General features: G+C 28.0%; 1 protein-coding gene across 1 annotated transcript in view; it reads right to left on the reverse strand.

The window, feature by feature from the left end:
- Positions 1 to 14,337, reverse strand: part of LOC107439698 (uncharacterized) — a 310,740-nt gene that overhangs the window by 198,739 nt on the left and 97,664 nt on the right. Inside the window, exons 35-37 of the mRNA XM_087152696.1 lie at positions 13,436 to 13,633; positions 1,525 to 1,582; positions 227 to 518 (exon numbers count right to left, since the gene is read on the reverse strand). Coding sequence (XP_087008822.1) covers positions 227 to 518; positions 1,525 to 1,582; positions 13,436 to 13,633 — 548 coding nt within the window. The remainder of the gene's footprint in view (positions 1 to 226; positions 519 to 1,524; positions 1,583 to 13,435; positions 13,634 to 14,337) is intronic.

The following is a 14,337-nucleotide window of genomic DNA, read 5'->3' on the forward strand; positions in this document are numbered from 1 at the left end:
GTGAACATGGAGGACTTTGAGACTCGACAAATTTAGCGTGCATCAGTCACCATTTACTATACGGGGAGACTTCGGCCGGCAGGGATCGAACCACAAACCTGGTAGTTTTAAAGTTAAAAATCATTACAATTTAAGCGATTTATGATTGTCAAAAATGATAACGGCATCCTTTATGTCTTGAAAAAGTTTTTAACATGTGATATTTATAGAACCAAATTGTCGTCACCTCATGTTCTTTGACTACTTCATAAACATTGCGGTTAGTTTTCTGTCCATAGCTTCCGTGTTCATCCAACCCATTCTCGTGTTGCGTTATGTCAAACTGCTCGAGGCCCTGCTCTTCTCTGGATGGGACACGGTCCAAGTTTGTCTCGTATTGATTTTGAACATTGTGGCTTGATCCAACTTGGAAGGCATCATCCTTTTCGACGAAGTCATAATCTTCATCAATGGAATTCTGACCTAGATTATATTGGCCGTAATCGTATGAACTCCTCGCCTGCTGTTCGTATCCACTCCTGGAAAATATATATATAAAAAAAATATTAAAATTTCAAATGTAAATACAGATTTTTTATTTCAGAAAAGGTAGAAAAAAATATTTTATGCGAATGTTGTCCGAATAAAATTTGGATTTAACATTTAAATAGAATGTTTTAGGAACTAGATATCTGAATAGTAGGCATATTAAGAAGTTAGAAATACTTAATTTTGTATTTAATATTGTTAGAAGTACGTAATTTTGAAACATGAAAATTTTAAACAGAGTAGTATTTTTCAATATGGTTATTTAAACTATTATTTTTTTAAGCTATAGATTTATAAAATTTTCCTGATTTAAAGGAGCAAAAATTGATTAGTGAAATACTTAATTTGGAATTTAATATTGTTAAAAATATTTAATTTTGAAACATAAAAAATTAAAACGGAATAATATTTTTCTATATAGTTATTGAAACTATAATTTTTTAAGCTATAGATTAATAAAATTTTCGTGATTTAAAGGAAAAAAATTGATTAGTGAAATACTTAATATGGAATTTAAGATTGCTGGAAGTATTTAATTTTGAAACATGAAAATTTTAAACAGAATAATATTTTTCAATATGGTTATTGAAACTATAATTTTTTAAGCTATAGATTAATAAACTTTTCGTGATTTAAAACAACAAAAATTGATTAGTGAAAATAAAAATATAATAATAAAAATTTCAAATATGAAATTTCCTGAAGTTTTACGCAAGCTCGAGATAAAGTGTTGTCGAAAATTACAGAATTTAGATAGAAAATAATTCCAGAATGTATATTCTTTCTCATATCGCATCATTTTCGTTCTTTTTAACATTAATTAACTTCATCCTGTGTGATTTTGATTGAAAGCAATTTTTACTTTTCTAAAAGCACTAACATCAAATTTTTTACTAGTTTTTAAATTTTCAATTTCCATAAATAAATTTTCGGCCTGTGATGCTGAGCATCCTATTAAATTAATTATTGATCAGAAAAAAATGCAAAGTAACTTACCGATGATGTTGTTGCTGATTAAAGCTTGAATGACTAGTCCTTGGGTCAATTAGTCTGTCTGAAAAATTTTAAAAATAGCAACATTATGTTCAAATACATTTACCTTTTACATCGAAAACATTGTAATGCATGCGAGGCATACTTTGATCGCATAAAGTCTAAAAATTGACTTATAATTTAGCTCGTTTCTGCAATATTTGAAAAGGTTTCTAAAGCAGCAAAGTGAATAAATTGCCCATTAAAAATTATGGACTGGTTAAAGAAAATCATTTTTACAAAATACGATTTTTTTGCCCAGGTGGAAAAAATATTGTCATAAAGCAGTAATGTATTCTATTTTAGGACTTTAAACGTTACAAAGCACTTTTTCAAACATTTAAAAAACGGAGCTTATTTTCTCCTTGGCTCCACAGTCCATGAAGAACATTGTACTCCTTTTTCACACACAGTTCCACTTTTTCAGAACCTTCTCCTTTATCTTCCGTTTTTTTTAATTTTCATCTCTTTTTAAATTTCTCTACTTTATTTAGCTATCTTTATCTTTGAAGTCCATTTTTTCTCTTTCCTGCTAGTCTTCCCCAGTGGATTTTTTATATTTTTCTTTCATTTGGTTTAGATCAGTGGTTTCCAACTGGTGGCCCGCGAAGCTTTTTTTGTGGCCCGCGAACTAAAATATATTAGTTTTTAATTTTTTTTCGTAAAAAATCTGTATTGGTTTAAAATACTTTTCTCGTTAATAAAAACTTAATTTCTTCGTTTCTGTGACATTTAACATACCAACGGTGCAAAAAAATTTATTTCTCAGGTTTTGCATCCAAGAAAATATTTATTCAAATACAAAAATAATCGTATATGTTGCTCTTTTTTATTTCAATTTTTTGTATTTTGTGAATATAATTTAGCATGTGTGTAAAATATTTACACACACATTTGCAAATTTTAAATTTAAAATGTAAATATCTATTCTCTGGTGGTTGCAGCAGACAAACCTCAATTTTCTCATTGAACATTTTGTGTGCTACTATGTAAGTTTTAATACCAACCTTTTTAAAGTTTTATATCTTAACAATTAGATATCTGTTGCACATTAATTGTTTAATACATAGGTGCACATTAGAGTTATTGTAGAGCGAATTTTTTAAAATGCAATTAAATATTTTTAAAAATCTACTTCTTATTTTAATTTGTAATTCAATACTTTTGTTTTGAACAACTTGGTAAAAATCTGACAGTAATATTTAATGTTCCTTCAAACATAAAAGAGTCCTGCATAAAATTTTGATAAAGTTGCGATTTGTGTTTTTAATTGGGGCCTCCGGCCTCATGTAGGATGGTCTAGATGTTTGAGACATTGTCTAGACAGTTTGAGACCCCTGGTCTAGATGTTTGAGACATTGTACTCTTTTTGTTTTTAGGACATAAAGCGCAATTTTAAAATATAAAAATCTGTATCATATTGATATTTTTCATCTTTTTTGTGATCAAAAATTTTTTGGTGCTGGTAAAAAAATTGATAAAACTTAGATAATCAGATTTGAATAATTGCTACGCACTCACAGCATTTATAAAAATAATATTTTCATTCGTTAACTTATTATGCTCCAAATCTCGCTCTATGAAAAAAATTAATATTTTTTTTTCTGCTTCCCGTTTGTTATTTTGTTTAAACTTTATTAACTTATGGAATTATTAAATATGGAATAGAACAACCTTTTAATAATATTTATAAGAATGATATGTTTATACATCCGACGTAATTCGACAAATTTGTGACTGTGATTTTTCTACATGCTTATTTTAGCACAGTTTTTATAAAACAATTTGACTTTAAGTGTAGAAAATAGTTGTTAGCAAGTTATTTAGAGTAAATACGAATATATATATATGTATATATATGTTTTGTAATGATGAAAAGCCTTGCTGCTTCCTTCATTAGGCGTGGTTAATGTATAGTGGAATTATGAATGTTCATTTTGGCCAATATTGAATGAATAAAAACAATAACGTTTCCAGGAAATGATGTACAAATCGTTGAATGTAAATTTAGATTTTATTAAGCATAATTTTGTAAATTATGAAATGGCCATTTCTTCAAAAAAATAAGAAATCCCTTAAAGGGATGAAATAAGAATACTCTCTATTGAGAGATCATAAAGCCAGAACATTTCTGACCGTTAGAAAATTAAGACTGGGAGGCCCAAAGGCCCCCAGCCTCCACCAATTTCGAAATTAAAAGTGAATATATTTATTCTCAACGGACAGAGAAAGAGTATGGGTAGGAGATCCAAAATTTGGCGATTTATCATAATATATCATAGCCAAAAACAAAGCCAACTAGCATGTCCACATGGGTTAAAAAGAACACCTTGGCGATCACGAGTCGCCAACAAATTTATGTGAATTAATATAACCATGCAACCGAAACATTTAGCCGTTGGAAAATTAGAATAAAAAGTTATAAATAGATTTTTGTTTTCGATTAGAGGCGACAGTGAATTTATATGTCTGCATAATAATGAAATAAAAAGAAAGTATCCGTTACATTGATCTGGAAGAGAAGAAATGAATATTTTATGTTCGCTTAAAAAGATTAAGTTTTTGATTTATTTTAAAAGTAATTCTTCCATTAATAAAAATAAGTTTAAGTAATTAAGGATATTTTAAAAGATAGAAAATAAATATGTGTATGCCAATTCTGGCATCACATATATCCCCGCTGGACACAGAAAAAATATATATACATATATTTTTTTTTTTTTAAATTGGATCTTCCCCCATGTTACAAAAATTTATGCATTGAAACATAATATATTCAAGGAACAAAATATGAAATATACACTTATGTATAATTAAATATCAAAGTAAAAATATTATTCAAAAAATTTTAGAACATACAGTTGTAGTTCTAAGATATACTTTTAACACTCAAGTTACTAAATATCATACGTAAATGTTCTGAGCTATACATGAAAAATTTTGCTGAGTATTTAAAATGCTTCATTAGCTGAGCATTGTCATGACCTGGCCAGGATATTTTTAATTTCTCTCAACTTGGAGAGAAGAGCAAACTTACAATATTATTATTTCTTCCTTTTCGTACAAGTCCTTTTCTTGAGAAAAATAATTTACTTCAGTTTTGTTTGCCTCCATTATTTCAAACTTATATATTTCAGCATGAAAAAAATCTGAACATTTTATTATGTTCATCTAAATATTTATACTCAGCAGAAAGAATACTTATCTTTATTTTAAACAATTATTAAATAGCTCATTTAAAAACATTCACTAAAAGTTGCATTAGCTTTTCACAGTAAAAGTATTTAAATCAAAAAGTAGTATTTTGGTGTGTATTACTTGTATTAAATAACCCTTTTCTTATGCACAGGAAAGTATAAATAAATTATCTTATTTGAATTCACATTTAAAAAAATTTAGGACTGAGTAACATGTCCAATATTGTTAATAAAAATTATTGTTGTTACATTATTACAACTTAAAATCCATGTAATCTCTACAGTTGTTCTCAATTTGAAAAAAAATTTATTACCATTGAATTAATTATTCATGTTTATTTACATTGTAAGAAAAAAAAATTTATCTCTATGTCACTTAATGAATTTAATTACCTGGGCCCTAGTAAAGAAAATCACCATAAATCATTCCGCACAGATGCCTCCATGCAAAACAACAGTGACAATGAGTTAGTTTAATCAATATAGATATCAAAATTTATTTATACTGTACTATAGTACTTGTTAAATGTGAGCATGTGGTTGAAATTCAATTATATATAAATAAATACAAGTATTATTTATGAATTACAAATCTTATAAAATACTTCAAAAAAATATTCATTATTTACCAACTAATCCTAGAATGCTTTGTGTTAGCATCCATTGTGCATAAGGGTTAAAGAATGATATATAAAAATTTGATGAGTTCTTAGAGTAAACGATTTCTTTCATGTAAATATTTATATTGCTTGAACTTTTTAATCAATTATACAGTTCTTCATATTTTAACTGCACAAAATATCTTTACACCAAAATTTTTACTGTGATTGCAACTTGTTAAAGTCTGTTTTCATTATCACATACGAAAACTAAAAAAATATATATAACTTGAAATGCAAAAATAGTAAATATATAAATTGAAAATACACTTGAAATAAAAATATATTTATATGAATGGAAAAAAAAATGTTTTACTTTATATTTGTAAACAAAATGTTACTGCCTTTACAGCAGGAAAGACTCGAAAAATCAGATATCTCATTCACAAAACCAAAAATTATTTTTAAACAATTCTATTCCTTAAATTGTAATGAGATTTATAATTATCATTATTCCTAGAGACATCGTTATCATTTAAATGTTCCTTTCTTTTATTCATTAATAATAATCTATCAATATGTATTTTAAAAATTCTGCCATGATGATTATCTAACATTTGAATTGAATATGTTACATCAGTATGCTTTTTAATTACTTTGTAAGGACCAGAAAACTTTTTGTTATATTTATCCCTTGATTTAATATACACAATATCATTAGGTATTAAGCATCTGAGTTTTGATTTTTCATTATTACTTTTGTTTTGTTTACATTGGGCGTCTGCAATATTTTCATAAGTTTTATCATACATTTTATTTAAATCTGAAAGAATTTTATCCAAATAATAACCTTTATCTATTTGTTGTACTTGAATATCGGGATTATAAGTATCAAAAATTAATGACAAATTTCGACCGAAATGTATTACATTAGGTGAAAATCCAGTTGTGCTATGCTTAGCACCATTATACAAGTTTTTATGAATTCTTGCTGCATTTTTAAAATTTATGCCATCTTTCATTAAAGAATTTATTGTTGATTTTATGCTGGTATTAATCCGTTCACTAACAGAATTAGCGGCAGGATGTGCACAAGTAGTGTGATTCATTTTAATTCCTAATGATTTTGAAAAATATTCAAATATTTCTGATGTAAATTGAGTACCTAAATCTGTTAAGATCATATCAGGTCTGCCATAAGTGCAAATATATGCAAAAAGACAATCAGTGACAGCTTCGGTAGTAATTTTTGTTAATGTAAAAAGTTCTAAATGTTTGCTGAAATGATCAATAAGAGTTAAAATATATTGTTGATTAGAAAAAGGTCCTACTATGTCTAAAGAAACAAATTCAGATGGTCTTTTGGGAATAAAATTATTTTGTAAAGGAGCGTGAGGTATTCTATGATGTTTATTTTCCATACATTTGGGGCAAGATTTAACAAAATTTTCTGTATCTGAATACATACCATACCAAAAATATCTACATTTTAAAAATTGGTAAGTTTTCTTAATTCCAAAATGTGGAAGATGAATTATTGCAAGAACTTTAGATATCAAGGATTTAGGAACAACAATGACTGGAAATTCTCTATCATTTTCCATATGCACATACATTAATAATTTAGTGTCAGAATCAATGAAGTAATGTTGATTGGATTTAGTAAATTGTTTGTTTTCAATATTGCTATAAATTTTCTTGATATTTTTATCCAATTTTTGTTCAATTAAAAATGTATGATTTGAAATTTCCAAAAGGGGGTCTTTGTTTACATTGGTATTATTTATATAATTTTGTTCATCATCATTACAGTTTTCAATAAAAGGAAATATTTCATCATTCACTTGAAGTAATTGAGGATTACTACATATGTCCTGTTGGGGAGGTTCTTGTTCTAATCTACTAAAATAATCTGCCAAAACATTTTTGACTCCAGAAATGTGCTTAAAAGTAAAAGAATATTCGCTTAACTGAATTAACCATCTAGTTGTTAAGTCCATGGGAGAAGAAGTTTTCTTATAATGTTTAAGGGGTTTACTATCAGATAAAATAATAAAATGTCTATTATACAGATAATGTTTAAAAGCCAAAACTGATTTTACTATAGCCATTAATTCGATTTTGATGGCAGGGTACTTTCTTTCTGCATTTTTAAGTGTTTTGGAAAAATATGACACAGGAGACAGTTTACCATCAAATTCCTGTAAAAGTACACCAGAAATAGCAAAATTTGAACCATCTGTATTTAAAATAAAATCTTTATCCCATTGTGGGAGTCTAATAAATGGTTTATTGAAAAATATCTCTTGCAGAGAATTAAAAACATTTTGATGTTCTTGAGTCCATTTAAATTTAACTTTAGGAGAGGTCAAATCAATTAGCGGTTGAATTTGCTTAGCATAACATGGTATTAAATTTCTATAATATCCACAAACACCAATGAATTTCTTAAGTTGTCGTTTAGTTTTTGGAATAGGAAAAGATGTAATTTTAATGATGTTTGATTCAATTGGTAAAACTTTTTGTTCTGATATTTTAAATCCTAAATAATCAATTTCTTGAAGGTGAAATTTACATTTACTTGGTGAAAGAGTTATATTATATTTAGTTAAAACAGAAATGAGAACCTTTAGTTTTTCTACAGTTTCCTCAAAAGAATTACTTGCAATGACTATATCGTCTTGATACGCGAAAATTCCCTCTAGTTGAGTTTCCTCAATTATTGAATCCATAAGGGCCTGAAAAGTTGCAGAAGCTGTTTTTAAGCCAAAAACTAATCTTTTATTTTTAAAAGTTCCCCAAGGGGTTGTAAATGCTAGTTTATCTTGGTATTCTTCAGGGAGGTTCAATTGCCAAAAAGCACTAGGAAGATCATATGATGAAAAGAATTTATAATTAGATAAATTTAGAATGATATTTTGAATCTTAGGAAGTGGGTAAGCCGAATGTTTAACAATGCTGTTAATTAATCGTAAGTCTAAAGCTAATCTAAATTTTTGTTTTTGTTTGGGGTCATTAGTATTCTTTTTCTTAACCAAAAGCATTGGGCAAGACCACTGTGTTGCACTCCTTTCGATCAATCCTGCTTCGACCATTTCATGCAATTGCTTAAGTGTCTCTTGTTGAAGAGCTTGAGGCACAGGAAATGGCAAAGTGCGAATAGGATAATCATGAATAAAAGAAATTTCAGGTATTACTTTATCTGTGTGCCCGAGTGTCTTTAAAGATTTTGAAAAGACTTGATAATTTTCTAACAATAAATGTTTTAATTGCTTTTGTTTTGCTTCATCAAGATGACCTAGCTGGAAATCATCTTCTTTCAATTCCCTTTTTCTTAAGTCCACAATATCTTTTGTTGGTACAATTAAATTTAAAAATTCCTGTCTTTTAGTTTGCTCTAGTTCTTGATTATTGGCAATAGAATCATTTAAATTTAATTTTGAATCTTGGATAGTATCTATAGGATACATTTGGCCGATAGCTTGTCCTTTATTTAAATGCAAAGTCTCTTCAGATTTATTTTTAAGAAAAATATTACAAGCATAGTACTTATTCTTTTTGTTATAGAATCCATGAAAATTTTTAACTTGTTCTAAATTATGTATTGAAGAATAAATTTCAATATTTTTATAGTCTATTCTTGGTTCAAAAATTACATTAGTATTCAAAGGATTCTTAACTATTACTTTAGCATAAATATATTCTTCAGGATTCAACAAAATTTTATGATTTAGTACAGCTTGACCATTTTGTTTAGTGTCCAAATTTTGTTTGTTTACATTTTGTTTATTTACATTATGAATCTCTCCACAAATATCCGACACAATATCTCCATCAAAATCAATGTCTACATTATCCGTAGTTTGTTTTTGTCCTATTAATGGTACTTTTTCGCCATTAATTGTTATAAAATTGCCCTTAGGTGACAATTGAATGTTATGCATTAGCATAAAATCATATCCCAATATCCCTTCAAAAACTGAATTATCTAAATGTGTAACAAAAAGTGTATGTTTGTATAGTTTGTTGTTAATTTTAAATGAGATTTGAATACAACCTAGAAATGAAACCTTAGAGTTTATAGTACTAATTGAAACTGAACGTGAAATATATTTATATTTAATGTTATGTTTAAGTTTATTAAATGTTTCATTAGAAATTATTGAAAGAGAAGAGCCTGAATCAATCAGAAATGGGACAGAATAATCTTTAAGTTGTACATTAATGAGGGGTAGTTTAGGTATTTCATTGTGTACATTTGCAATAATTTCATTAAGTTCATTAGTTTGAGTAAAACATTCATTTTGCATTTTTATTTTATTAACTGTTTGGGTAAAATTATCTTTCTTTTCATTAATGCTCGACTTATTATTAGCTGATGACACAATATTAGGTGATAGCTCAAATGCATCAGCCTTATTTGAGCTAAAATTTAGTTTAAATTGGGGTTAAAAGTGGTGGCATTAGGATTTGGATAAGTTTGTTGTCTATTATCATTATTATAATTAGGATTATTATACGAGTGATCTCGATTATTTTGGTAACTTCTATTGGGATAAAATCTATTGCTTCTAAAGTTCCTTTGAGTTTGAAAATTTCTATTATGTTGATTAATCTGCACATCCGATTGAGAAATATTCAAAAATTCTCTACAAAATTTCATAATGTGACCATGCTTGCCACAGAAAACACAAAAATTCTGCCGAAAGGTATGTTGGTTATTATGATAAGGGGCTTTACGATAATTACTAATATTCGAATAAGTTTTCGATTTAAAATTTCTATTTTTGTTTTGAAATTGTCTCTTATTTCCATCACATTTATTTTTATTATCATTATTATTTGAAACAATATTGTTTATCTGCTCTTTTAAATTTGAAATTTCCGAATTTAGATTTAAGATCTCATCATTACCTTTAAATTGATTGTTAATAGCTGAGTCTATATTCTGAAGTTGTTGTGCTCTTTCAACAGCATTCTCATAAGTTTTTATATTTTCTTTCAAAATTGTGACCTTAATATCATGAGGAAGAGCTCCCATTAGATGCGTGTACTTTAAAGTATCAATTGCATCTGAATCATTTAAGTTAGGATACACTTTATGGAAAGTTATGTTTATCCTATGAGCTAAGGATCTTATTGTTTCCTGAGGTTTCAACAAAATATTATTCAAAGCAAAAATAGATGAATTATCATCTTGTCTAAAAAAATCCAAAAATTTATGTTTTATTTCAGTCAGTGTTTTCATTTTAACCAATGAAGGTTCTTCAATATAAAATTTTAAAGCATTGCCTGAGATTAAAGATCTAAAAGTTGCAATAGCTTGTTTTTCATCTAAAGAATTTATCTTAACATAATCTTCTAATTGAAGAAAGAAAAACTTTAATGTGGTTGGATCACCAGCAAAGGGTTGGATATGAAAGTTTATATTGTTTTTACGTTTAGACATATTTAATAATCAGATAACTTAAAATTATATATAGATATATAAAAATGAAAAATAGTTATACCAATTAAAATATCAAGTTAAGAAAAATAATAATCATTTTTAAAAATGAAAATATAACAGCAATAATAAATTGTAATCATTAAAATAAATAGAATATAAGATATTCATATTAAATGAAAATTAATTCCAAAAATATTTAATGAGAATAAGAAATAATTGCTTTAAAAAAAAGTTATGCATTGAAAATATTAAGTACTGAATCTGTAAAATAGTCAGTTAGAAATTGAAAAGCACTAAATGCAATTATCTTATAATTGTGTAATTTAAAAAAAATTTTACTGCAAAAAAAAAAGGCACTGCAGTTAGTGTAAAAAAAATTTCTCTCCGATTTTGATGAAAGAGAGAGAGAAAAAAAATTCACTGTTGAGAGACACACACACAGTTGACTTTCATCTTTTCAAAGTGAGAAACACTTTCTTGAATAACATACTGAAACTGATGAAACCGGAATTCACACTTTTGAAGAGGTAAAAAAAAAAAAACATAGAAATTGATTTCAATCTTTTGGAATAATATGAGAAGCACAGAAGACTCGTTTTTCTTCTAAAAACATCTACTGCTGGAAAACTCACTGGTAGGCAGGGCTGGACAGTAGTAGATTAGATATTCATCAGGATCTTGAAGATTTTTGACATCGGCTGGAGTTTCAAACAGGATGCAAATAGGAATATGGATTATACATGGTTGGCAATTTTCTTCAAAGATACGTTTCCCCGTCATTAGGCACCAGTTTTGTAATGATGAAAAGCCTTGCTGCTTCCTTCATTAGGCGTGGTTAATGTATAGTGGAATTATGAATGTTCATTTTGGCCAATATTGAATGAATAAAAACAATAACGTTTCCAGGAAATGATGTACAAATCGTTGAATGTAAATTTAGATTTTATTAAGCATAATTTTGTAAATTATGAAATGGCCATTTCTTCAAAAAAATAAGAAATCCCTTAAAGGGATGAAATAAGAATACTCTCTATTGAGAGATCATAAAGCCAGAACATTTCTGACCGTTAGAAAATTAAGACTGGGAGGCCCAAAGGCCCCCAGCCTCCACCAATTTCGAAATTAAAAGTGAATATATTTATTCTCAACGGACAGAGAAAGAGTATGGGTAGGAGATCCAAAATTTGGCGATTTATCATAATATATCATAGCCAAAAACAAAGCCAACTAGCATGTCCACATGGGTTAAAAAGAACACCTTGGCGATCACGAGTCGCCAACAAATTTATGTGAATTAATATAACCATGCAACCGAAACATTTAGCCGTTGGAAAATTAGAATAAAAAGTTATAAATAGATTTTTGTTTTCGATTAGAGGCGACAGTGAATTTATATGTCTGCATAATAATGAAATAAAAAGAAAGTATCCGTTACATTGATCTGGAAGAGAAGAAATGAATATTTTATGTTCGCTTAAAAAGATTAAGTTTTTGATTTATTTTAAAAGTAATTCTTCCATTAATAAAAATAAGTTTAAGTAATTAAGGATATTTTAAAAGATAGAAAATAAATATGTGTATGCCAATTCTGGCATCACATATATATATATATATATATATATATATATATATATATATATATATATATATATATATATATTAATATATATATATATATTATATATATATATATATATATATATATATATTATATATATATATATATATATATATATATATATATATATATATATATATAATATTATCAACAGCTGGTATATATATATACCGGCTGCTGATAATCTAGTAATTCTTCAGACGCAACGCGTAATGGGATTTTTAGGATCATTTTAAGTCATAGATTATGTGAAGTTTTTTTTAAAATTATTCTATGGGGCTTGGAAAGTAAAGTACGATAATTAAGACAATAATTTTCAAAAGATGAACTTAAACAACAGAAAATGACGTAAGAATTGAACTAGAATAATTGCATATTATTAAGTATAATATCTCTGAAACGTTTAAAAAATTGTTATTTGATGTAGGGGCGGTTAATGTGCTTGTAAGCGTTATTTCATTCGATGTTATATATATACGTATGGCATATTATTCAGATGACTATGCCATATAATAGTATTCTTATAACAATTTGCATGACAATGACAGTACGTTATTTATACGATTATGAGTTAGATATAAGGATGTAGTTGTTGTAGTTAATTTACGTCGCACTAGAGCTGTACAATGGGCTATTGGCGACGGTCTGGGAAGCATCCCTGAGGATGATCTGAAGACAAGCCATCACAATTTTGATCCTCTGCAGAGGGGATGGCACCCCTGCTTCGGTAGCCCGACGACCTGCACGCGAAATCGAGCACTTTAAGGTAGAACAGTTTAACGAGGACCAATACCGCACACCCTCGGTCCCTACGCAGACTGATCCAAGTGGTCACCCACCCGCACACTGACCGCAACCAGTGATGCTTGACTTCAGTGATCTGCTCGGAGCCGTGTCTTAAAGATCAGTCCACTTAGATATATGGAATTATCCACATAATAATTATTTTTTTCAAAGACGTATAGATTTACATTACATATGACATTATCCACAGGTCACGATATTGACTCACCTCCGATGGCTAAAACACATACTGGTTTTAAATCGGGCTCCCAAGTTCCGTCCAATCGACATTTGTAAACATTGATGTGGCCAGGTTGAAGTTTTTGACCAGGTTGGCATTTAACATTGCAGATGGATTCTTCCTTGTTATTCTGACATTCCCACGTGACAGACGCAAGTCGGCCATGGGCATCGCACAGAGAGATAGCTTAAGCACAAAAGAAATGGGTAAAATATTACGCTTCAATGTAACTCATAGATTGAAAGTACAAAATACTTTGCAAAATAATTTCAGTTTCTTAATTTTTAATAATTTAATAACGTGTTTGGAGAAATAATTTAATTATTGCTAATTACTTAATATTTGTTTAGAATATACATTATTATTAGTAATTAACATGTAAAAGTGGAGGCAAATTTCAGTTTATACTGAATGGAAATTTTTTTCTCTTACCCACTACTTTTCACTGAATGAAAAGATATTTCTTTTTCGATAATTTTTTTAAAAAATCTTTTACTGTGCCACATTTTCTTAAGAAAAGATGATCCGCAAAAATTTTAAAACAAAAACATTAATAAAGAAAATTTATTATTAGGTGGAATAGTTTTTCGTCTTATGTATCACTTCATTTTTTAGAACAATATATCACGGGAAAACTAAGAGTTTTCACCATAAATATTTCGTGCTTTTATCTTAACCACTTTATTTTCGATCTCGTCAAAATGACGAGCTGACGTTTTGTTCTCTTTCTCGAGTCAATTCTGGACTGGAGCGTTTAAAAGTAAAACACCAAAAAAAAAATAAAAATAATCTATTTTTTATGACAGGAATCACGTTTATTTCTCAACCTATGCTCCAGACGGCATTACCAGAGCATTTGCAATGTGTTTAGAGATAATGTTATTTTAAAT

This window comes from Parasteatoda tepidariorum, chromosome 10 (assembly GCF_982258835.1).
Source record: "Parasteatoda tepidariorum strain Cologne lab strain chromosome 10, Ptep-v5.0, whole genome shotgun sequence".
Lineage (NCBI taxonomy): Eukaryota > Metazoa > Arthropoda > Arachnida > Araneae > Theridiidae > Parasteatoda > Parasteatoda tepidariorum.